At 42.3% G+C, this 26,262-nt stretch overlaps 2 protein-coding genes across 6 annotated transcripts in view; one reads left to right on the top strand and one right to left on the bottom strand.

Moving 5' to 3' along the window:
* LOC110488314 (protein MTSS 1) overlaps window positions 1-14,798 on the top strand; it is a 59,820-nt gene extending 45,022 nt beyond the window's left edge. For 2 of the 5 annotated variants that reach the window (XM_036970919.1, XM_036970917.1), the window contains 9 exons: window positions 447-604; window positions 1,195-1,302; window positions 1,529-1,626; window positions 2,186-2,396; window positions 6,246-6,377; window positions 6,768-7,019; window positions 7,331-7,489; window positions 11,670-11,829; window positions 12,095-14,798. In XM_036970919.1, coding sequence (XP_036826814.1) covers window positions 447-604; window positions 1,195-1,302; window positions 1,529-1,626; window positions 2,186-2,396; window positions 6,246-6,377; window positions 6,768-7,019; window positions 7,331-7,489; window positions 11,670-11,829; window positions 12,095-12,720 — 1,904 coding nt within the window. In that variant the 3' untranslated portion in view covers window positions 12,721-14,798. The remainder of the gene's footprint in view (window positions 1-446; window positions 605-1,194; window positions 1,303-1,528; window positions 1,627-2,185; window positions 2,397-6,245; window positions 6,378-6,767; window positions 7,020-7,330; window positions 7,490-11,669; window positions 11,830-12,094) is intronic. The other 3 variants (XM_036970918.1, XM_036970920.1, XM_036970921.1) reach the window with 3 other exon arrangements.
* Window positions 14,799-14,932: 134 nt separating this feature from the next.
* LOC110488315 (NADH dehydrogenase [ubiquinone] 1 beta subcomplex subunit 9) lies at window positions 14,933-20,098 on the bottom strand. The gene is given in 5 exon segments (XM_021560512.2): window positions 14,933-15,364; window positions 15,876-15,983; window positions 16,526-16,623; window positions 16,626-16,711; window positions 19,799-20,098. Coding segments are annotated over 5 exon segments (519 nt in total). The 5' UTR covers window positions 19,867-20,098; the 3' UTR covers window positions 14,933-15,205.
* Between the last annotated feature and the right edge of the window lie 6,164 nt (window positions 20,099-26,262).

Here is a 26,262-nt window from a genome sequence, read left to right as displayed (position 1 = left end):
ATTGGTGCTTGAGATAGTACTGTGAGGATTGCGCTCATAGATATAAATTAGTGATCAAAAGATTAAGCGTGATGTAGTACAAGGGATTGGTTGGAATTGTAATTACAAAGATGGTTGGGACTGTGGTGATGGTTATATCTATATAACTATATATCTGAGGATGATGGTGACAACTGAAAACCACAACAATTGAATTAAAACATATCTATAAGAGACATTGGTGACTTTTCGTCCTGTTTTCACCTCAGAATTATTTCGGTCATAAACATCTGGCTTGAGACTGAAAATAGTTTATTTTGCTGTGTACTCAGATAAACCTTGTCTTAACCCAAAATTAGGATCAAACTAACAAAGGTGGTGTGTGTGTGTGTGTGTGTGTGTGTGTGTGTGTGTGTGTGTGTGTGTGTGTGTGTGTGTGTGTGTGTGTGTGTGTGTGTGTGCCGCAGGCCGGGGGGACATCCAGCCCCAGCTGGACAATGCCATGCAGGACATCAGTGATAAGTACCTGCTTCTGGAGGAGACAGAGAAGCAGGCGGTCAGGAAGGCCCTGGTGGAGGAGCGGAGCCGCTTCTGCACCTTCGTCTCCATGCTGAGGCCCGTCGTGGTGAGTCCCCACCAACAGCCTGTGTTGTCAAACACAGGTCGTTTGTTTGGGTTTGCTGGGCCGAAGAAAATATGTAGAAATTAAGTAGAATCTGCGAACACAATTGCTTCAACATATTCTAACCAATCATGTTGTTCTAACAAATGAGTTCCAGCAAATAGCGTCTTTGTTATGGATGTTAATATACAGTGCACTTCGACGGTCCAAACAACCATCTCATCCTTTTAAAGTGAACTATTTGGAGATTTTTTTTTAATGAAGGTGTTTGTGTACCCAAGTGTTGCATTTGTTAGTAAATGTTTATTCTGTAAGTATACACAATCTGTGCTAGTCCATGCTGGTCAGTTTACTTCTCCTCTGCACCTGTGAACGTGATTAATGTAATCTATTTTAAGTTGTTCTATTGCCATTGAATATTGCTCTCCAAAGAGATTCAGAAAAATCCCATTAGAGGGATGACCTGCTTCAAATCACTGAAGTCTAAAAGTAGAACTATTGAGTCGATGGAGAACAAGCTCAAATTTGAAGTGTATACCACAATTATAAGTTAGCACAAGCCCTTACACCAACCCGCCTTTCTTGTTCATCAGGAAGAGGAGATGTCCATGCTGGGGGAGATCACTCACCTGCAGACCCTCACTGACGACCTGAAGGCTCTGACCATGGACCCGCACAAGCTGCCCCCCGCCAGCGAGCAGGTCAGTGATTTGGTCCGCACTCTCAGGACAGGGCTAATAGTCCTCTTTTTGCATGTTACACTCGTGTTCTGGATATCTGTAAGTGTTCCTGTGTTACTGATTCACATGATTGGAGGTGCATTGGTAAATACCTCTATTTCCCTGTAGAAATAGGGCTGCCAATTGCTTTTTTTTTTACAAGATGTCTGGTTTAAAAATTGTCTTGTTGTGACGTTCTTCCTCCCAGGTCATTCTGGACCTGAAGGGATCTGAGAGCAGCTGGTCCTACCATACCCCTCCTTCCTCCCCCAGCACCATAGCATCCAGGAAGTCCAGCATGTGCAGGTTAGTGAGCATGCCTAATAATCACCACTACACCAAAAACCTCTCCGCTGATAGTAGTGACTGGGAGTGACGCATCAGCCTAGCATCAGTCCTCCTCCGTCATCTGAAGGATCGGAGCTGGAACTGAAGCTTTGGCATTATTGCCATAATTGGGATGTTTACAAATGTGAGGCCGCAGTGGCCTCTCCGAAATGAACGAGTTAATGATCAATGATTTTCGAGGTGGCCTGTTGTGTGAGGCACTAGGGCCAGAGAGACCATCCAATTTGTTTCCCAGGCAAGCTTGTTAGCAACCTCTGCTTGTGACTGGTGCTGTAATATATTCAAACGGTAGCTGTTTGCAATGTGCCTAGTAACAGTCTTTCAGTAGAAAACCATTGGCTCTCCTGGAAGGTTGGATACATTTTAGCTGGTTTGTAAACCGATAAAAAATCGGAAAGCCGTAAATATTGTTTTGACTCAATATTTATTTATCTATTTACTTAGTTAAGACAGTTGAGAACCAGTTACCAATATCCGTAGTAACCAAATGACTGTGTTCTCTCCTCATCTCTCGCAGTAGTCTGAACAGCGTCAACAGCAGCGACTCTCGCTCCAGCGGCTCTCACTGCCACTCCCCCACCTCCCACTACCGCTACCGGAGCTCCGCCCTCCCTCAGCAAGGCCCCGCCCGCCTCTCCAGTGTCTCCTCCCATGACTCTGGCTTCATCTCCCAGGATGCCTATCAGTCCAAGTCTCCCTCGCCCATGCCCTCTGACACCAACCCACAGGTACTACAGAGAGACGAGCCTGAGAACAGGAACTTATGGTGACAATAATTATGGCTCTGGTCATATTCAAATCAAATCAAATTGTATTTGTCTACAGGTGTAGAACATACCGTGAAAAGCTTACTTACAAGCCCTTAACCTTTCTAGGGCGGAACCCCTCGACAACATTCCGCTGAAAAGGCAGTGCGCGAAATTCAAAAATATTTTTCAGAAATATGTAACTTTCACACATTAACAAGTCCAATACAGCAAATGAAAGATAAACATCTTGTTAATCTACCCATCGTGTCTGATTTAAAAAATGCTTTACAGCAAAAGCACAACATATGATTATGTTAGGTCATAGCCAAGTCGAAAAAACACACATCCATTTTCCCAGCCAAAGATAGAAGTCACAAAAAGCAGAAATATAGATAAAATGAATCACTAACCTTTGATGATCTTCATCAGATGACACTCATAGGACATCATGTTACATAATACATGTATGTTTTGTTCGATAATGTGCATATTTATATAAAAAAATATCAGTTTACATTGGCGACTTACGTGCAGTAATGTTTTGATTCCAAAACATCTGGTGATTTTGCAGAAATACTCATAATAAACATTGATAAAAGATACAAGTGTTATTCACAGAATTAAAGATAGACTTCTCCTTAATGCAACCGCTGTGTCAGATTTAAAAAAAACATTACGGAAAAAGCATAATCTGAGAACGGCGCTCAGAACCCAAAACAGCCAGAGGAATATCCGCCATTTTGGAGTCAACAAAGTTAGAAACAACACCATAAATATTCACTTACCTTTGATGATCTTCATCAGAATGCACTCCCAGGAATCCCAGTTCGACAATAAATGACTGATTTGTTCCATAAAGTTCCATCATTTATGTCCAAATAGTCACTTGTTGTTAGCGTGTTCAGACCAGTAATCCATCTTCATGATGCGCAGGCACTTCGTCCAGACAAAAACTTGAAATGTTCCATTACAGTCCTTTAGAAACATGTCAAATGATGTATGGAATCAATCTTTAGGATGTGTTAAACATAAAACATCAATAATGTTCCAGCCGGAGAATTCCTTTGTCTTCAGAAAAGCACTGGAACGAGAGGTAACTCTTGTCGGGAGCGCGCGTCATGAGACCAAGGCTCTCTGCCAGACCACTGACTCAAAAAGGTCTCATGAGCACCTCCTTTATAGTAGAATCCTCATTCAAGTTTCTAAAGACGGTTGACATCTAGTGGAAGCCGTAGGAAGTGCAACTTTATCCATATCTCAATGTGTATTCGGTAGGCCAAGCTTTGAAAAACTACAAACCTCAGATGTCCCACTTCCTGGTTGGATTTTTCTCAGGTTTTCACCTGCCATATGAGTTCTGTTATATTCACAGACATCATTCAAACAGTTTTAGAAACTTCAGAGTGTTTTCTATCCAATACTAATAATAACATGCATATATTAGCATCTGGGACAGAGTAGGAGGCAGTTCACTCAGGGCCCGCTATTCATCCAAAAGTGAAAATGCTGCCCCCTATCCCAAAAAGGTTAACCAACAATGCAAGAAATAGAGTAAAGAAAAGATTTACTCATTACATGTTTTATTTATTTAAGTAACACAATAAAATAACAATAACGAGGTTATATACAGGGGGTACTGGTTAGTCGAGGTAATCTGTTCATGTAGGTAGGGGTAAAGTAACCATGGGGGAATAGGCGTTGTCATGCGCTCTTCACAACTTTCTTGGTGTTTTTGGACCATGATAGTTTGTTGGTGAGGTGGACACCAAGGAACTTGAAACTCTCGACCCGTTCCACTTCAGCCCCGTCGATGTGAATGGGGGTGTGGTCGACCCTACTTTTGATGTTATGACTGCTTTATCTACACCCCTCAAACAGACATATTACAGAAACCCTAAACTCACTCTGAAGAAGTAACATATGAACTAAAACATATGCACACACACACAGACGGTAACAGAGACATTGTATTCCAACCGACACTTCACTCTCTCCACCTGGGCTTTGTTACTGGTCAGAGAGAATCCTCCCAGGTTGCTAGGTAACGGGGATCATTAGAGACAGCAGTGATGGCGTCGCTGTGGGAGACTGTGCAGATAGATCTCGATGAGTCATCCTCAGTCACACCCCCATTACATTACATTAGACCAGTAGAGCCACAGGGGTGAGCAGCTGGGAGCTAGCCCAACAGACAGCTGGGTCTGATTGATTACACACACACACACACACACACACACACACACACACACACACACACACACACACACACACAAAGTGTGTTTAGTCACTGTTTAGTCAATGTACTGTATACCTGTATGACAACTACAGTGTTAGGTCAGGCTTGTGTGGTCTCAGGTGGCTGGAGATATGCCTGCTTTGTAGCTGCTCAACTCAAACAATGCCCTATGTAGATCTAATTACCATTAAAATGCTGTGCTATGTGTAAGGCTTTTAATGGCTGAAAAGCGCAGTTGTTGTTTTAAGTGACAGTTTAAACAGTGGCCAAGTCGAATACTGTGGCTATTTTATTATAATGTAGGCCTATCAGAGTGGCCTGCCATCAAAAACAATGGAGAAAATGCATCCCATAACATTTTGAAAAATCCCTCCTGCAGCAAATCACCCGCACAACATGATGCTGCCACCCCTGTGCTTCACGGATGGGATGGTGTTCTTTGGCTTGCAAGCCTCCCCTTTTTCCTCCAAACATAACGATGGTCATTATGGCCAAACAGTTCTATTTTTGTTTCATCAGACCAGAGGACATTTCTCCAAAAAGTTGGATCTTTGTCCCCATGTGCAGTTGCAAACCGTAGTCTGGCTTTTTTATGGTGGTTTTGGAGCAGTGGCTTCTTCCTTGCTGAGCGGACTTTCAGGTTATTTTGATACAGGACTTGTTTTACTGTGGATATAGATAATTTTGTACCTGTTTCCTCCAGCAACTTAGTGTATGTAAACTTCCACTGGAATTGTCATACAGTGAATTATAAGTAAAATAATCTGTCTGTAAACAATTGTTGGAATAATTACTTGTGTCATGCACAAAGTAGATGTCCTAACCGACTAGCCAAAACTGTAGTTTGTTAACAAGAAATTTGTGGAGTGGTTGAAAAACGAGTGTTAATGACTCCAACCTAAGTGTATGTAAACTTCCGACTTCAACTGTGTGGCAATGGTCTATTTGCATATAGGTCTACTGCAGCTCTGATAGCTTATGCTGTCAATGTAATAGAATCCTACTCCGATGTGTTCTGCCTACAACATCTCTTGCATAGTTTGTTTTGTTTCGGTATGTTTTATTGAAAGTGGCAAATATTGCGTTCATTCGATCACAATTGCCATAGTAAAGGGAACCGTTGATAGTGTTAACTAACAGGGGAAAAGTTCTGTGAAGTTCAGTCACGTGCTTCTCTCCTGTGCAGCAGTCCTGGGGAAGCTGCTCGGGAGTCTCGGCGCTACTGTGCTCAGCTTGGAGGGAACATTGCTAAGCACCTATGACTATACAATGGACTTTATTAATAATAGTAATCTCTGCATCTGCATATTGTTAGCCGTTTAGTGTGTAACAAGTCACACTTATATGCAGAACTTTCATGCTTTGCTGTAGTGCTTATAGTTTTTATATGATACAGTATGATATGTTTTCCTTCTTGTCGAGGTTGCAAATCCATAACGTTTTTCTTCTGTTCTTTTTTTCTCTGTCCTTCCGTCTGTGCATCTTGTCTTTTTTACGCGTCTCTTCGTGGCCGGTCTGTTTTGAACTGCTTCTTTATATATTTGTGTGTGTGTGTGTGTCCCTCTCTGTCCTGCTGCACGGCTTTACTGTAGACCTCTGGCTCTTCATCCTCGGCTGCCTCTGAGACTTGCCAGCCTGTCAGTGAGGGCAGCTGCTCCTCCTCCTCGTCCTCCTCCTCACCTGCCTCCTCTAAGGAGACCTGCTCCAGCACTAGGGTGGAACAGGTGAACACACACACACGCTTAGACACTCAGATATGTACATACTCCCCTATACATGAGCAGTATTATAAAGTACACTGTTTTGCTGGTTGATCAAACCTCCCTCATTCCTGTCACATAGACAACAGGATCATGTTCAGTCGGCCTTAAACACGGGAGCATTCTTATTGGTTAAGTTCAGGTAGTAGCCTACCTTCTCCATTTCACTTGGGTTCAAAATGTGCCTACTGAACGTGACACAGGTGTCTGCTACCATGATTTGATATTATAATTAGATTCCATCTGATTTCAGACGTGTGCATTATTTTCACCTTATTGTTTAATTCCCAGCAGCCGCCCCTTTGAATTATCATTTCTCATTGTTGTGTCACTTTGTCCTCCATTCACATTCAGCTGTCAAACGGGCACGATCATCAACATCACGGGCCATCCACCGCCCTCTATCTGTCAGGCGGGGGCATGCAGGAGGTCTACCCCGACCTCCCTCCATCCTCCCCCTCCACCCCCCTCGCCTCGCCCTCCTACTCTCCCACCTCCCCCGTGTGGGCATGGTCGAGACCAGGTTCTGCCCTCCTGGTGGACTACCCCCCCTATTGCGCCCTGGGTCCGGGCATGATCCCCTCCTCCAAGGTCCCCACCTGGAAGGTGCGTCCATTCTGTCATCAACCGCCTCCTCTTTCTCCTTCTTTTTCTCCTCTTCCAGTCTCCCCTGTGGGTGATCAGACACTGATACACGTTTCGAATCACAGAGAGATTGCAAACACTCTGGTAACATTATGCTAGTATTTATATGTGGAGTCAGTCATGCAGCATAAAGTCATATGTCATTCATAAAGGCATGAATGCTATACAATCAGTTTGTCCTTTTTCTTCAGTTTCCTGCTTAATGAACACAACAGAGCAGAGCTATTCTTTGTAGGCTTTGCTCAAGAGCTTTGTCTTTCTGTGTTGTGCAGGACTGGGCCAAGCCAGGGCCCTATGACCAGCCCATGGTGAACACCCTGAGGAGGACCAAGGAGAAGAGGGAGACTCCAAATCCCAGCAGCCCCCAGGCCACCACACCAGGGGACGAGCCCCAGAGAGCCAAGGGAACCAACGCAGTCACAACAGCCAAGGTAAAATATACAAAGATATAGCTACACCCATAATTTCAGATACATGTGGATACTAATACCAATACCCCAAATGTAGAGCTGTACAGTATATATGACCATGTTTCATTAGAATGCGATGTATGTGTTTATATTGTACAACAGACCTGGGCTCTATACATGTCAAATACAGTGCCCTGCGAAAGTATTCGGCCCCCTTGAACTTTGCGACCTTTTGCCACATTTCAGGCTTCAAACATAAAGATATAAAACTGTATTTTTTTGTGAAGAATCAACAACAAGTGGGACACAATCATGAAGTGGAACGACAATTATTGGATATTTCAAACTTTTTTAACAAATCAAAAACTGAAAAATTGGCCGTGCAAAATTATTCAGCCCCCTTAAGTTAATACTTTGTAGCGCCACCTTTTGCTGCGATCACAGCTGTAAGTCGCTTGGGGTATGTCTCTATCAGTTTTGCACATCGAGAGACAGACATTTTTTCCCATTCCTCCTTGCAAAACAGCTCGAGCTCAGTGAGGTTGGATGGAGAGCATTTGTGAACAGCAGTTTTCAGTTCTTTCCACAGATTCTCGATTGGATTCAGGTCTGGACTTTGATTTGGCCATTCTAACACCTGGATATGTTTATTTTTGAACCATTCCATTGTAGATTTTGCTTGATGTTTTGGATCATTGTCTTGTTGGAAGACAAATCTCCGTCCCAGTCTCAGGTCTTTTGCAGACTCCATCAGGTTTTCTTCCAGAATGGTCCTGTATTTGGCTCCATCCATCTTCCCATCAATTTTAACCATCTTCCCTGTCCCTGCTGAAGAAAAGCAGGCTCAAACCATGATGCTGCCACCACCATGTTTGACAGTGGGGATGGTGTGTTCAGCTGTGTTGCTTTTACGCCAAACATAACGTTTTGCATTGTTGCCAAAAAGTTCAATTTTGGTTTCATCTGACCAGAGCACCATCTGACCAGAGCACATGTTTGGTGTGTCTCCCAGGTGGCTTGTGGCAAACTTTAAACAACACTTTTTATGGATATCTTTAAGAAATGGCTTTCTTCTTGCCACTCTTCCATAAAGGCCAGATTTGTGCAAAATACAACTGATTGTTGTCCTATGGACAGAGTCTCCCACCTCAGCTGTAGATCTCTGCAGTTCATCCAGAGTGATCATGGGCCTCTTGGCTGCATCTCTGATCAGTCTTCTCCTTGTATGAGCTGAAAGTTTAGAGGGACGGCCAGGTCTTGGTAGATTTGCAGTGGTCTGATACTCCTTCCATTTCAATATTATCGCTTGCACAGTGCTCCTTGGGATGTTTAAAGCTTGGGAAATCTTTTTGTATCCAAATCCGGCTTTAAACTTCTTCACAACAGTATCTCGGACCTGCCTGGTGTGTTCCTTGTTCTTCATGATGCTCTCTGCGCTTTTAACGGACCTCTGAGACTATCACAGTGCAGGTGCATTTATACGGAGACTTGATTACACACAGGTGGATTGTATTTATCATCATTAGTCATTTAGGTCAACATTGGATCATTCAGAGATCCTCACTGAACATCTGGAGAGAGTTTGCTTTTTCCACATTTTGTTGCATTACAGCCTTATTCTAAAATGTATTATATAGTTTTTTTCCCTCATCAATTTACACACAATACTCCATAATGACAAAGCAAAAACAGATTTTTAGACATTTTTGCAAATGTATTAAAAATAAAACATAGATATATCACATTTACATAAGTATTCATACCCTTTACTCAGTACTTTGTTGAAGCATATTTGGCAGCGATTACAGCCTTGAGTCTTCTTTGGTATGAAGCTACAAGCTTGGCACACCTGTATTTTGAGAGTTGCTCCCATTCTTCTCTACAAATCTTCTCAAGCTCTGTCAGGTTGGATGGGAAGAGTCGCTGCGCAGCTATTTTCAGGTCTCTCCAGAGATGTTTGATCGGTTTCAAGTCCGGGCTCTGGTTGGGCCACTCAAGGACATTCAGAGACTTGTCCCAATGCCACACCTGCATCGTCTTGGCTGTGTGCTTAGTGTCATTGTCCTTTTGGAAGGTGAACCTTCGCCCCGAGTCTGAGGTCTTTAGCGTTCTGGAGCAGGTTTTCATCAATGATTTCTCTGTACTCTGTGCTCCGTTCATCTTTCCCTCGATCCTGACTAGTCTCCCAGTCCCTGCCGCTGTAAAACATCCCCACAGCATGATGCTGCCACCACCATGCTTCACCGTAGGGATGGTAGTGTCTGTTGATTTTAGGTCCTGATTTTTGCTTTGTAATGATCAGGATCTTTTCGTCAAAGAAGTTCATGACTTCATCACTGCTGAAGTGAAGACCATCCTCTCTTGGGGAATGCTGCTTTTTAGTTAGCTTTGCAATGTTGGATTGTTTTTATAATCCTCAATCAGGTTAGGAAAGTAGGCTGATCGAGCAGCAGTGAGGGCTTTTCGATATTGCAAGGTACTGTCTTTCCAAGCTAGTCGGAAGACTTCCAGTTTGGTGGAGCGCCATTTCCATTCCAATGTTCTGGAAGCTTGCTTCAGGGCTCGGGTAGGGAGCTAGGTAGGGAGATAATTTCTTGTGACAAATGTTTTTGGTTTTTAGAGGTGCGACTACATCTTGGGTATTACGCAAGGTTCAATTTAGATCCTCAGGTGGTTAACAGATTTCTGTACTCCAACGTCCTTGGGTAGGTGGAGGGAGTCTGGAAGGGCATCTAGGAAACTTTGGGTTGTCTGAGAATTTATAACGCGGCTTTTGATAATCCTTGGTTGGGGTCTGAGCAGATTACTTGTTGTGATTGCAAACATAATAAAATGGTGTTCCAATAGTCCAGGATTGTGAGGAAAAACATTTAGATCCACAGTTTTTATTCCAGGGGATAGAACCAGATCCTGGGTATGACTGTGGCAATGCATAGGTCTGGAGACACGTTGGACAAAACCCACTGAGTCAATGATAGCTCAGAAAGCCTTTTGGAGTGGGTCTGTGAACTTCTCCATGTGGATAGTCACCAAAAATTATAATATTATCTGCCATGACTACAAGGTCCGGTAGAAATTCAGGGAACGCCGTATACGGCCCAGGAGGCCTGTAAACAGTAGCTATAAAGTGCTTGATTAGGCTGCATAGTCTTCATGACTAGAAACTCAAAATATTAAAAAATATATATTTTTAGTTTTTATATACATTTAAATTTGCAGCAAAACATTTTTAGAATCCTTCAGAGATGACGCTTGGCATTCAGGCCAAAGAGTTCAATCTTGTTTCTCATGGTCTGAGAGTATTTAGGTGCCTTTTGGCAAACTCAAAGCGGGCTGTCATGTGCCTTTTACTGAGGAGTGGCTTATGTCTGGCCACTCTAACATGACAGCCTGATTGGTGGAGTGCTGCAGAGACGGTTGTCCTTCTGGAAGGTTCTCCCATCTCCACAGAAGAACTCTGGAGGTCTGTCAGAGTGACCAATGGGTTCTTGGTCACCTCCCTGACCAAGGCCCTTTCCCCCGATTGCTCAGTTTGGCTGGGCGGCCAGCTGTAGGAAGAGTCTTGGTGGTTACAAACTTCTTCCATTTAAGAATGATGGAGCCACTGTTCTTGGGGACCTTCATTGCTGCAGACATTTTTTGATACCCTTCGACAGGTCTGTGCCTCGACACAATCCTGTCTCGGTTTTTGCTCTGACATGCTCTAATAAGGCTGTAACCGAACAAAATGTGGATAAGTCAAGGGCTCTGAATACTTTCCGAATGCACTGTATATTGCTGTATGCTTGCTGTTTTGTGAATTTATTTAGGGTTTAATTCTGACATGAGTAGTAGATTTAACATGGACTTAAGTCAATAAAAAATGGACTTACTGTACATCATTTAAATTATTACTATATATATATATATATATTTTTTTAAAGTCTGTTATCTCCTGCAAAATACCATTGTCTACATATGTGAAAATGGCATATTTCTAAGTTTGAAGTTAAAAAGTTATATCCGATGACATCATTAAAAGTTAAACTTTTTAACCACAGATCATAGAAACACGCTGTTTTCAGACATGTAGACAGTGGTATGGTGTTATGAACATGAGGTTGAAAAGTGGCGGAATTGTTATTTTAAGGCAACTTATCTCAAGTCTGAATAGGGCCCATATTGCATGTATAAGCTATATGTCTTAATGTATGTGTGTCAGCAGGAGGAGGCGGAGGCCCATGAGGAGCTGGCCCTGGCTCTGGCCCGCGGGTTGCAGCTGGATATCCAGCACTCCAGCAGGGACTCCCTGCAGTGCTCCAGTGGCTACAGCACCCAGAACACCACACCCTGCTGCTCTGAGGACACCATACCCTCACAAGGTACTGTAGTGTGTATGTTAGGGGTAATCAACATCAGTTCTTAATATATACAGTATAAAGTCAATGTATGGGATATTTGATAGGGATCCACTCACTTTGAATTATAGTGAGCAATAGTAGGTAATAGTCATGTTTTGACTTCAGGATCTGAACCTCTGTCTAATGGCATTTTGTTATCAGCGTCTATACAGAGGAAAAATGTGCATTTGAAGTGTACTGCATGTTAAAAGTGTAAGTGACAATGATCCTCATATCATCTCACCAGTGTCCGACTATGACTACTTCTCCGTGGGTGGCGACCAGGAGACGGACCAGCCCGACTTCAACAAGTTCTCCACCATCCCCCGCAACAGTGACATCAGCCAGTCCTATCGCCGCATGTTCCAGGCCAAGCGGCCAGCCTCCACAGCGGGCATCCCCCCCACAGCCCCCTCCCCCGGCAGTATTGTCACCCCCGGGGTGGCTACCATCCGCCGCACGCCCTCCTCCAAGCCCAACCTGCGGCGTTCCTCCGGAGGCCTGGGTCTGGGCCCCATCCCCATCAAGCCCCCCATGATCCCTGTCAAGACGCCCACTGTTCCCGAGCACCCCGGGTTGTTCTTCAGAGGAGAGAGCGAGGGAGGGGGACCGCTGAGCCCACTCTCTTCAGCGGGGGACAACGGCTTGGTGTCTCCCAAGGCACCCTGGGATGCTCAGGCCTCCTCCGATCCACCCACTCCCCCACCTCAGCCTGGTAGCAGGTTGTCAGAGTGGGACCGTGAGGCCCTGCCGGAGGTTCAGGAGGAGGAGCCTGGCTGCGGTGAGGGGGAAGATGTGCTCTTGGCCATACGGCGAGGGGTCAAGCTGAAGAAGACTATGTCCAACGACCGGTCAGCGCCGCGAATAGTGTGAGAGTGCGAGGTCGGGCTTCCGCTCAATGTAGCAGATTGAATCACCTACATACAGTAACTCAGTGTCTTCACCCTATAGGTTTAAGAAAAGGGTGGAAGTCTGGATGCGTGAAAATATGCACGAAAGGAAGGGAGGAGGGAACGGACTGACAACTGCTTTGACTATTTTCAAATGACGAAAAATATCAAATATTTTATTTGTATGTACATATTTATATTTTGATGCGTTTGTATGTTTTGCGTTTGATGCTCCTCTTAGTACTTTCTCCTTTTGCCTGTACATTGTCATGAAAGGTGCCAAAAGGCTTCGAGCTGAATTAACTTAAATGACTTTATTTTACTGAATAGGATTAATAATTTCTGTGAAAACACATAGAAGGTATAGCAACAACAACAAACATTCATGGAGATAAAAATACATACAAAAGGTAAGATTGTGTGCAGAAAAGGAGTACATAAGAAAATAACCACAATGGAAAGCGGTATTTTACTTTTCTGTAATAGATCAAATATTTGCTATTTTCTATTACCAATGACAAATGTATAAATGTGCATGTTCTACCGCAATTAATTGCACACCAATAAATTAGACTCCAAAAAGAATGAGAACAAATACGTTTAAATACATCCCACTATCAATAGGAAGCTTCTTAGTCAACAAAGGACACAAGGACCTGCAATCCTTAATCTACTCAGTGGTTGTCAACGGGTGTGACATCATTTGTCAATAGTAATATGTTGCACAGGTTTCTACCTTGAATGCAACTCAGGTGTCAGTGGAAGCACTCATTGATTGGTGGCTATAGAATGTCTTTAATTTCATGTTTTTCTCTATAATTAGAGAAGAAAGTTCCCATTACGGAGAGATTGATCATTTATTTCAATATAAGTGATGCTGTGCTAAATGTCATACAGAGGATTCATACGCAAATGTAAATGGAAAACGTAAAAAGTGCTCGTCCTGCTGTGAAAATACTAGTACTCTGTGAAAGCTATTCTAGTGGTGATCACTGGTAACTACAACTCATTCGATCACAATAAACTAATCGTATTAGTAAATGTAAAAAAAAAAAAGAGTTGGAAAGGTTACAAAGTCGAGTTTGTGTTAGCTTGTGTTCAGCACCGTCAGCTGAATGAAGTCAGAATTCACTTTTGCGACTACCTAAAGTATTTCACAAGATGACATGGCCTAATGTGTAGACATCCAAAACGTTATTTTTCCCACTATTTTTCACGAACGCCATACTTTAGTTAGTGGTGTGTAAGCTGTAGCACAGGGGTATTGTCAAACATAATTTCAAGACAACCCATTAAACTAAATAGAGTAATGCATGTTATTTTACATTTTTTACTCTTAAGTGTCAAAGCTCGTTTTTATACTGAACCTATTTATCCCAACACATTTCCCCCATTTAAGAGCAGTTGGACTTTCTGCATAACGACTGAAGCCTGACTATTATTCCATTCAAGACAGGGGAAACTAAAGATAGGTAACAGGGGAAACTAAAGTGTGGCCGATGCAACAATATGCTAAAAATCCTGTATAGCCCCTGACTCAATTATTCTATACAATGGTCTGATAGTCCATGTAATATACTGTAGTTCCCCCGTTGATGTAGCGATACGTTGCTAAATGGTTAAAAAAAGTAATATGTTTGTTTTTGGTCATGGTAAAAGACTCACTCCTTGTAAATACAAGGTGTTGTCCCAATGGTCTGCAACAGTTTCCTTTCCTTCATGGCCAGATGCAAGAGGTCTTGGTCTACTTATTACTTTTACCTGTCATATATATGATGTAAACTGTTCATCTTGAAGTTCATTGACACGAGGGAAAAGAGGCAATGAAAGGAAGGAGCATTGGGACGCAGATTGGGATAGATTGACATACACTTTAGTACTCTAGCCTTGCAAGTCTGTTGTTGACCTAGAGACATATTTGGACAGAGTTGACCTCTTTCTGTGCCACTGGCGTTCTAAGATAATTGTTCAGTTCCTGAATTCTGTCTCCTATTTTCTATGTAACAGTTGTTTCAGCTAAAAATAAAGATGTAGCAGAATGTAAGTCTGTTGAAAAAGGTTCTAAAAGTGTTTGTGATTTTCTGCTTTCTAAATGTCTTATTTGTTGTCGTACGATTTCCTGAAAATGAATGGAGATCATAAAATCGGTATCACTTGCTCAAGATACGCCACAATGCATAAAGAGACATCAAGCATTTCCCAATAATTATACTAATTTATTTAAACAGATGTCCTTGTACAGGGAAAATAACAGCTACAGTACATTTGAAAGTCACCTGCTTATACAACCAAATAATTACTGTCAATTCAGGCAGGGTGGAATACCTTTTGACAAAGCTTACTGCAACCTCTTCCAAAACTATTCCATTATATCAATATCTTTACAGAGGGACAGTAATTCACAAGGAGGTGAATCTGCATTCTGTTGTGTGGTAGAAGGTACTGTGGTGAGCTGCCATGTGCTGTTATCACCAGGTAGTGTCATCCGGGGGCTCAAAGACGGGGCGCTCCCTGGGGCAGGTGACGTACTGCCACCACAGAGGGGGCAGGTCGCAGTTCTTGCGGACTGGGGGTAGGGCCTCCGACTTGGGCGCAATGGCAGGGGTCACTCCCTGCAGCTCCTGGACCTGAACGAGATGACACCACCAACAGTGCAAATTTCAACAATTCATGTAGATTGATTAATAAGGCAATCTGACGTGAGTATACTCAATTGATTCATTGGGTTATTTCAATAATATGAACATTGTTAATCTGTCATATTTCTAATCCAACAGGAAGGGAGTAATTGAAGAACTTCAAAAGAAAATATGCCAAGAGCCTGATTATGCCTTGAAAGAACATTGCATAAAATCAAAATGTTCCCAGACTTCCCACTCAGGCCCTTTTTGGAGGATGTAGGTTGTTGGTGAGTGTACTTGTCACCATATACAAAGATATATGAATGCACTAAGTCCCGCTGTATAAGAGCTTCTGCTAAATGACTAAAATGTAAATGTTTTTAAAAATTGTGAACATCAAACCATGCATTATTTAACTTTGATGCTTGGTTTAGCACAGAAAATGTTACTTTCACAAGAACAAGAATAAGAATGGACAGAATTCCGTTTATGGAAAAAGGACTGTAGCCTGACCTACCTCTCTGTCCCAGCTCTGTTCTCGCAGGTTCTTCCACTGCTCCCTCTTGGCAAAGTAGGATACATGGCCGTCTGAGGGATGCCAGTGATCTAGACACCATTCAGGGACCTGCAAAAACAATACAAGAAATCAGAAACAGACAATGCATGGCTTCACTATTGTAGCATTTGAGGGTCAACAGCAAAGAGGATTGAATCAGCAGCCCAGTAATTAGAGCAAGCACACTACCTCCTGTGCCATAAGGTCCAGACCTTTGGCAGAAATCATAGTATGGTACTATACTAGGCACTTGTGAAGACCTTACTTGATTTTTTTTAAAGTATAAGCAAAGATCGTACCGTATGAAGAACACAGACACTACTTCTCCAACAGAAATCCCAGTTCACGCTGGTAGGCAATGTCATGGGGACGTTGGCTAGCAAACTAATTTACACAAACACATCCTCGGGTCTAACGGTCTCTCGCACCGAACTGCGCATGTGCAGGCCGTCCAATCAAAGGCACTCCTTCAATATAAAGTTGTTTTTGACAAAAATTAAAACGTGCCTGTCACTTTCACGAGGTTGGTGCAATAACATGCTGGGGGTATATTTGAGAATCAGTTGTATGTATCCGCAACGTATAATGGACATCCTAATTTAGTTAGCTACCTTGTACATTTCATATCTTTCATAGGAAGTTCCTCCTGGAGAGTCAGGGAAGAGGTAAGGCTGCGGGTGTTGGTTAGACCAGATTTCCTTCTCTCCTGCATCATAGTGGCTTTGACCATGTCCTTCTCATCCCTGGCCTTGTCGAAGCGTGCCCTTCACAATCTCGCGTAGAAGCGTTTTTTATCTCTGTAAACCAAATAAGTAAGGGTAGTACCGCGGTTAGTGTCAACAATAACAGGCTACTACACTCAGTCAGTTGTGTATACTAACGTTAGACACACTATCAAGAGTACCGTTACAGAGCACCGATTTGAACAGATAGTTGGCCTACGACTAGCTAGCTACTTTTGTTTGTCCAGCAGCTGGATAGCATGTCAGCGAGTGTAACATTAATCACACAGGAAAACAGAGGGTGACCTACCTAGTTAGCTATTGTAGTTAGGTTAAGGTGACCAGATTTCTGAAATGAAAACCTGGGACATTTCCAGTTCGGCGGTCAATATATAATTAAAATATCCAATGTTATCATCTATGAAATAAAAAAAAGGGGACAATTCCGGTTTCGTGTATTTAGTCTAACAGGCACACTGTGATAGAGAAAACAACTATATTAGAGAAACACTACAGACAACACAGAAGTGTCCGATCTGAACAGCCATTCAGTGGTCCTGGTAGTCTGGGAAGACTAAGAGCAGAAAAACAGACAATAGTCTATGTGAAATGCTTTACAATGTAATAAAGAAATAAGATGCTGATGAGATTGGTAACTACATAATATACTTATACCAACCTAATATGTATATTTCTCAGAAGAATGCATTTTCATCAGGATTGCTCTGTCTTTGGCCAGCTTCTCCATGAACTCCTGGCAGGGGAGGTTGAAGTTTGTCTTCACAATAAGCATGGCTTGATGGTAGGAACAGTGAACCTATTTCTTGCTGCTGTCCATAGAGCATTTATTTGGGAGAACACTCTCTCGACTGGTGCATTACTTCCAGCACATGTCAACAGACGCTAATCTAGCCAGGTTAGGGTGTGGGATGTCGTTCTCTTTGAAGTGGGTAACCACCGCGCTCCATCTCTGACTAAGCGGTGTCTCAGACGTTTTCCATTCTTCAAGCGATCCCCCCTTTAGGAACTCTTGCAGGCCAGTAACCTCGTCACACAAGGCCTCCTCATTGATGGTCACATTGGGGTATTTTTCCTGCAGTGTGCCTGCTGCCTTCTGGATCTCTTCACGCTGAGGTTGCCTTTTTAAAAGGAGACGATGTAAATCTTTTAGATTATCTGTGTGCTTTCCCCATGCTTGCAAGTAGTTCACAGCCATAGTGAAGAACAATTGGGATGTTTTGAGAAAGCTCTCTTTAGACATGGCTCCATTTTCCTCTAGCTCTCAGAAGTCCTCTGACAAACTGGATTGAAGTTGTCATCACGTCTTGCAGTCAATTTTGCCTCAACGTTTCTCCGAATTGTAGCTGACTCCACCGCACAGTGGTCCTGGCCTTCAAGCATCTTGATTGTGCCACTGAATACGGTCAGATTTCCATGGACAAAGGCCAGCCAAAGTTCAGTCAGTGGTTCTTCGAACATTGTTCGCAGGACAACAGGGCATTTGTCTTCAGAAAGAAAAAAGGATTTCAATGGCACATACATTTTCAGCACTCTTTCTAGAGCAGGGAGCATGGACAGCCAGCGAACATTGCTGTGTCCTAAAATGTTATGGTACTCCTGGCCAACAAACTCACAAAAGGCTTTCAGTCTCTCTACTCTGACAGTGAAAATATGAACATATCCAAATATCTTTGTGAGCAGGTACTCAACATCATATCCAAAGCTGTTCTGGCCGTGTTATGAATGATGTGGGCAGGACAACCTAAGCCAATCACCTCCCGCTGCAGAGCATTTTTAACTTTGGTATGAACATTGATCCTCCCCAGCCTATTCAGTCCTCCAAAGTTGGTATTTGTTGTCGGCAGAGAAGAATGTTTTCCAGGTTACATTTTGGGATGACTTTACACTGCCGTTCTTCTCCGGCTGCCAATTGAAAGAGAGGAATTACAAAGGGTGCAGTGAACCATTCTATCGTCTTGACCTGAGCGTATAAATGGAAATTCTCATGTTTTTCATGAGTGCATTTCCGTTTCTTGGAAAGAGTCATTGTACCTCCTCTGTCTGCTCTTCTTCACTCTCCTTGTGTCACTCTTCTTACTCTCAACTTTTTCTTCTCCTCCAATCGTCTTCCTGATCCGTCTCCTCTTTTCTTCACTCGTCTTCCTTCTCTTCACCTTTCCACCTCACTCTTCTACACTCTCCTTGCTTCAATCTTTTTACTCCCTTAATTTTTCCTTCTCCTTCCTCTCCAATCTGTATTAATAAATAGCATACTATTAGATAAAATATTTTGGTTAACAGATTCCCATTACTTGCCTCATTTTTGTATTTCATCTTAAAAACATTGTTTGGAATAATACATTGGCAGGCTCTGTAACCATATCCTTACCTTTCCTCCTATCTCCACTCTCCTTCCTCTCCACTGCTAATGTTATCCATGAACATTTCTAAATATATTTTCACAGTACTTATTATAATGCCAAACCATTAAAATTGTAATCTACAAACAATATTCTCGTAATTAATTGTGCATTCATTTAATATCATATTTTCAAAATAGCCCGTCCACTGAATGTTTACATGTGAACGTTTTTTTTAACCTAGCAACCATAACAGTAGCTAGCTAACCTAGTATACATAGCTAACGTTAGCTAGCATAACCCGTATAAAACCTTCTAGAGCAGATCATCTATCTATATAATAAATTGTGACATTATAACATCACTAGCTAGTATCTCAAACGAGTGTAATTTGCCTGGCTTGAAAAGACGTGTGTGGTGATGTTGTGGATTCACTTGACACTTGCTAGCTTCTGGACGAGTTTTCCACAGCAGTTTTCTCTAAAACTTTCTCGAGCACGTAGTTAGTAGAAGGGTGAATGAAGATGCTATAGCGAGCAGCCCCCTCTGCTGGACAAAACAAACACAATGCGATTGAGACGTCACCGGTAGGCTCTGCTGCCCGGTCTTTCTTGCCAAGTAAAATATTTCACAATGAGGTCTGTTTTTAACGCACAGTTAAAAACGGGGACATTTCCGGGGACGGCCCCAGCCGGGGACTGTTCCCGGAAAACGGGGACGTCTCGTAAATTAGGTTCTAGTTGGTTCCATGCAGTCGATACGAGCATTGAACATCATCCCAACGACGACAACTTCGGTTTACCTAAAAATACACCATGATTTTAAGTGCCTCAAGACTTTTTGATTGTGAGTAAGGTAAGCAGTGGCCATTTTTTATGTCCCCTGTCACTATAATTTTTAAACTGTCTGCTGTCACCTTCGGCGGTGAGAAGGATTGTGGGACATTGGATGTCTGCGATTTGGCATTTGCTGACCAGGCCGGACACGTCGCATGCGCGAGCGTCGCAAAATAAATTTAGAAATCCATGTTATTCAATTATTGCACCCACACTGCTCGCGCGCGCCAACGAGCGTCTGACACGCCAAGGGCTAAAAATGGCCTATTTCCGACGCAGATCGCGCTGAAAGGCCTGCCTCTCCCATCTCCTCATTGGTTTATAGAAGCAGGTACTCACGTGCCATCTCCTCATTGGTTATACCTACGTGGGTGACTGAAAGTCAAACTGTAAATCAAACTGTTTTGCCGGTAGTCGTGGTAATACAATGAAAGTTTAGATGCGATCTATCACCATATAAATTAAACGATGAAAAAGGCTGGAAGGAGGAGAGATGACTAGAAACGATTCGGTTGGCCGTTTAATGTGTGGATTAATTGTCGGGGTAGAGGTCCTTGTGCATTTCAGGTAAAATAACAACTTAATTAACTCAATTCAATCAACATAATTAAAAATAAGATGTCAAATTGAAGGCAAGAAGCACACAACGTACATTTGTACACGACCATGTCTCTATTATGCGTGGGAATAATTGGGAACAGATGTTCTAAATTAAAATCACTTGGAGCTGATTTCCTGGTGTTTGTACAGTCTTATGTTCAAAAATGAAAATGTAAAAAACGAAATACCTATTTTTTTGGTTCAGAAAAGTTTGGGGGCCAAATAAAATTGGGGAACCCTGGCATGCAATATGTTATAGTGATGACTCAAACTAGATTTATTCATTCATTCATGCTAATCTGAGCATTACCAGCTGCATTGATTTGATTAACCCTGTGATAACTGAATGTATGGTTGTTGTTCAGGATATCTTTTGTTTTATATATATCAGTCCCTCCTTTACCTTTCTGTTCCAGACAAGTGCTTGAGGTCATGGCTGCTGCAAGGAATGAGGATTATGTGGAGAGGGCAAACACCATTTACAACAACACTATTAAAGTGTTCTTACTGGAAGCTGATTACATTTCCTGAAATATATTTTCCTTGACCTCATTTGAAAATGCCCTTTTCCCCTAGGGAAGAGCATTTCATGCTACTCTTCAAAAGTAGTTTATGTTTACACCATCTTCCAACTGGTTCCAACTGCTCATAATAGCACTGGCTGGTGTCAATCAGTAAAGTCCTAGAAAAATGCTTTATCGCCAACTTTGCATGGAGAATTAAGTTAGCATGGCATAAGAAAGTTCCTTCAATTGGAGTCAAACCAAAAATATGATACTCATAATTAAATACACTTTTTCCCACAATGAATTTAAGTCATCCCTCAAATCCAGTATGGGTGGAATTCTGACCCGGGTTAAGCGGTTGTAAATGAAATGTAATTCCCTTTTTATGCACTTTTCTCTCCATGCGTATTCTGAGAATAGCATGCTATTCACCCACTAGTCGTTTGGGGTGGAGATCAAATAAATTAAGGTGTGGGGGAGGTGTGTCTACAGATACGGCATATTCTAACCTTGACTTAATTCCCTAATAATTCCACCACCTTTATACGCAAGGAAACCATGAATAAGGTCTAGTGAGCCTACCAGTTCCAAGTGGAAAAAGCATCTATACTGAACAAAAATATAAACACAACATGTAAAGTGTTGGTCCCATGTTTCATGATTTTAAATACAAGTTCCCAGAAATGTTCAATTAGCGCAGAAAACATATTCCTCTCAAAAAAAAGGAAAACATATTCCTTTTTTGCCTTTACCTCCCTTATCTCACCTCATTTGCTCACATCGTATATAGACTTGTTTATACTGTATGTATGTTTTACTCCATGTGTAACTCTGTGTCGTTGTGTGTCGAACTGCTTTGCTTTATCTTGGCCAGGTCGCAATTGTAAATGTGAACTTGTTCTCAACTTGCCTACCTGGTTAAATAAAGGTGAAATAAAAAAAATAAAAACAAATGTTGTGCACAAATTTGTTTACATCCCTGTTAGTGAGCATTTCTCATTTTCCCAGATAATCCATCCACCTGACAGATATGGCAAATGCTTAAACACCATGATCATTACACAGGTGCACCTTGTGCTGGAGATAATAAAAGTACACTCTAAAATGTGCAGTTTTGTCACACAACACAATGCCACAGATGTCTTAAGTTTTGAGGAAGCATGCAATTGGCATGCTTACTGCAAGAATGTCCAACAGAGCTGTTGCCAAAGAATGTAATGTTAATTTCTTTACCATGTGCCTCCTCCAATGTTGTTTTAGAGAATTTGGCAGTACATCCAACCGGCCTTACAACCACAGAACACATGTAACCACGCCAACCCAGAACCGCCACATCTGGCTTTTTCACCTGCGCGGTAGTCTGAGACCAGCTACTTGGACAGCTGATGAAACTGAGGAGTATTTCTGTGGGGAAAATCTCATTCGGATTTGCTGGGCTTGGCTTCCAAATGGGTGGGCCTATATCCTCCCAGGCCCACCTGTGGTTGTGCCCCTGCCCAGTCATGTGAAATCCATAGATTAGGGTCTAATTCACTTATTTCAGTTGAGTGATTTCCTTACAGTATGAACTGTAATTCCTGCAGTATGAACTGTAATTCAGTAACATTGTTGAAATTGTTGCATTTACATTTTTGTTCAGAATACTTTACTTTTTCCAAGAGAAATAACATCATTCTCCATGCACTGTAATTTACAACTTGATAAGAAATTAGTAATCTGTTTGGGTAAGTGAATTGTAAATATAATTTACACTTGTTTAAGATCTATTTGACCTTATAATCGCTGGACACGGATGTGAAACAGTCACATGGCAGTAAACTGACGCATATCAACTTTCCCACAGTAAAGTTTATGAAATGCTGTGCCATTATGCAGAATTTTAATTGTACGGCCTTTTAACATGCAGGGATGGGCACATTCGAATGTCTTAATTACAGTATAGGCTACCCCGACTTTCTCTGTTTACTATTTCTATTATATTAAATATTAGCCGCGATCAGTATTGACCATCAGTAGGCCTAATAACCACACATATTCAACTGCCAATTTACTGTTAGTTCCCTTCTGTTAGTAAAGTTTACACTATCATTACATTTAATTACATTGTTTAATTTACCTTAATTTGCTTCCTCTGTAAATGCTGTCATGGCTGTGTGGTTGTTGCTGAGGATCATTAGTAACTAGTTGATAATACACTGCTCCAAAAAATAAAGGGAACACTAAAATAACACATCCTAGATCTGAATGAATGAAATATTCTTATTAAATACTTTTTTCTTTACATAGTTGAATGTGCTGACAACAAAATCACACAAAAATTATCAATGGAAATCAAATTTATCAACCCATGGAGGTCTGGATTTGGAGTCACACTCAAAATTAAAGTGGAAAACCACACTACCGGCGGATCCAACTTTGATGTAATGTCCTTAAAACAAGTCAAAATTAGGCTCAGTAGTGTGTGTAGCCTCCACGTGCCTGTATGACCTCCCTACAACGCCTGGGCATGCTCCTGATGAAATGGTGAATGGTTTCCTGAGGGATCTCCTCCCAGACCTGGACTTAAGCATCCGCCAACTCCTGGACAGTCTGTGTTGCAACGTGGCGTTGGTGGATGGAGCGAGACATGATGTCCCTGATGTGCTCGGTTTCTGACCGTTTGAGCAGACACATGCACATTTGTGAACTGCTGGAGGTCATTTTGCAGGGCTCTGGCAGTGCTCCTCCTGCTCCTCCTTGCACGAAGGCGGAGGTAGCGGTCCTGCTGCTGGGTTGGTGCCCTCCTACGGCCTCCTCCACGCCTCCTGATGTACTGGCCTGTCTCCTGGAAGAGCCTCCATGCTCTGGACACTACGCTGACAGACACAGCAAACCTTCTTGCCACAGCTCGCATTGATGTTCCATCCTGGATGAGCTGCACTAACTGAGCCACCTGTGTGGGTTGTAGACGCCGTCTCATGCTACCACTAGAGTGAAAGCACCGCCAGCATTCAAAAGTGACCAAAACATCAGCCAGGAAGCATAAGAACTGAGAAGTGGTCTGTGGTCACCACCTGCAGAACCACTCCTTTATTGGGGGTGTCTTGCTAATTGCCTATAATTTCCACCTGTTGTCTATTCCATTTGCACAACAGCATGTGAAATGTATTGTCAATCAGTGTTGCTTCCTAAGTGGACAGTTTGATTTCACAGAAGTATGATTGACTTGGAGTTACATTGTGTAGTTTAAGTGTTCCCTTTATTTTTTTGAGCAGTGTATAAAAAAAGACATAGGCTAATTAAATCGCTATGGAGCGAAGACAGTTTCAACCCGACGCATGGCGCAATACTTGGCTGTGTTATCACACAGTTCCATGGTTAGTGCAGGCAATAGACAAGGGTATAGCCTACTATTGTACATTATTATATGTACACTAACCTTCCAACATAACCATGGGTTGAAGAACTGAATGTGGTAATTTTTAGAATTAATCAAACCACTGGTTTCTTTATTTTCGCAACAGGCCGTCCAAACCTGTTTTTTTATGATTCATAAATACTTTCCTAAACAATCTACAAGATGAGTATTTTTAAATTTGATGAAACAGAGACGAACATGCATATAGATGGATGGCTTTCTTTCATTGATCCCTAATATGAACCCCGTTCTCTCAATATATTCTAGTGAGCGTGTCGACAACATTTTTACTAAAAGGTACAATGTATTTAAAAGGGATGGCTTAAGATACAGTGGGGAGAACAAGTATTTTATACACTGCCGTTTTTGCAGGTTTTCCTACTTACAAAGCATGTCTGTAATTTTTATCATAGGTACACTTCAACTGTGAGAGACGGAATCTAAAACAACTATCCAGAAAATCACATTGTATGATTTTTAAGTAATTAATTTGCATGTTATTGCATGACATAAGTATTTGATACATCAGAAAAGCAGAACTTAATATTTGGTACAGAAACCTTTGTTTGCAATTACAGAGATCATACGTTTCCTGTAGTTCTTGACCAGGTTTGCACACACTGCAGCAGGGATTTTGGCCCACTCCTGTCGCTGGGCAATATGGACTTTCAGCTCCCTCCAAAGGTTTTCTATTGGGTTCAGGTCTGGAGACTGGCTAGGCCACTCCAGGACCTTGAGATGTTTCTTACGGAGCAACTCCTTAGTTGCCCTGGCTGTGTGTTTCGGGTCGTTGTCATGCTGGAAGACCCAGCTACGACTATCTTCAATGCTCTTACTGAGGGAAGGAGGTTGTTGGCCAAGATCTCGCGATACATGGCCCCATCCATCCTCCCCTCAATACGGTGCAGTCATCCTGTCCCCTTTGCAGAAAAGCATCCCCAAAGAATGATGTTTTCACCTTCATGCTTCACAGTTGGGATGGTGTTCTTGGGGTTGTACTCATCCTTTTTCTTCCTCCAAACACGGCGAGTGGAGTTTAGACCAAAAGGCTCTATTTTTGTCTCATCAGACCACATGACCTTCTCCCATTCCTCCTCTGGATCATCCAGATGATCACTGGCAAACTTCAGACGGACCTGGACATGTGCTGGCTTGAGCAGGGGGACCTTGCGTGCGCTGCAGGATTTTAATCCATGACGGCGTAGTGTGTTACTAATTGTTTTCTTCGAGACTGTGGTCCCAGCTCTCTTCAGGTCATTGACCAGGTCCTGCCGTGTAGTTCTGGGCTGATCCCTCACCTTCCTCATGATCATTGATGCCCCACGAGGTGAGATCTTGCATGGAGCCCCAGACCGAGGGTGATTGACCGTCATCTTGAACCTCTTCCATTTTCTAATAATTGCGCCAACAGTTGTTGCCTACTCACCAAGCTGCTTGCCTGTTGTCCTGTAGCCCATCCTAGCCTTGTGCAGGTCTACAATTGTATCCATGATGTCCTTACACAGCCTTCTGGCCCTGGCCTTGGCCTTTGTGGAGAGGTTAGAGTCTGTTTGAATGAGTGTGTGGACAGGTGTCTTTTATACAGGTAACGAGTTCAAACGGGTGCAGTTAATACAGGTAATGAGTGGAGAACAAGAGGGATTCTTAAAGAAAAACTAACAGGTCTTTGAGAGCCGATTTCTTACTGGTTGTAGGTGATCAAATACTTATGTCATGCAATAAAATTCAAATTAATTACTTAAAAAATCATACAATGTGATTTTCTGGATTTTTGTTTTAGATTCCGTCTCTCACAGTTGAAGTGTACCTATGATAAAAATTACAGACCTATACATGCTTTGTAAATAGGAAAACCTGCAAAATCGGCAGTGTGTCAAATACTTGTTCTCCCCACTGTAAATGTGCTGAAACCCCTATTGAATGAAAA

Source organism: Oncorhynchus mykiss, chromosome 32 (genome assembly GCF_013265735.2).
Source record: "Oncorhynchus mykiss isolate Arlee chromosome 32, USDA_OmykA_1.1, whole genome shotgun sequence".
Taxonomy (NCBI): domain Eukaryota; kingdom Metazoa; phylum Chordata; class Actinopteri; order Salmoniformes; family Salmonidae; genus Oncorhynchus; species Oncorhynchus mykiss.
The sequence above is the reverse complement of the archived record's forward strand: the minus strand, read 5'-3'. Positions and strand labels throughout refer to the sequence as shown.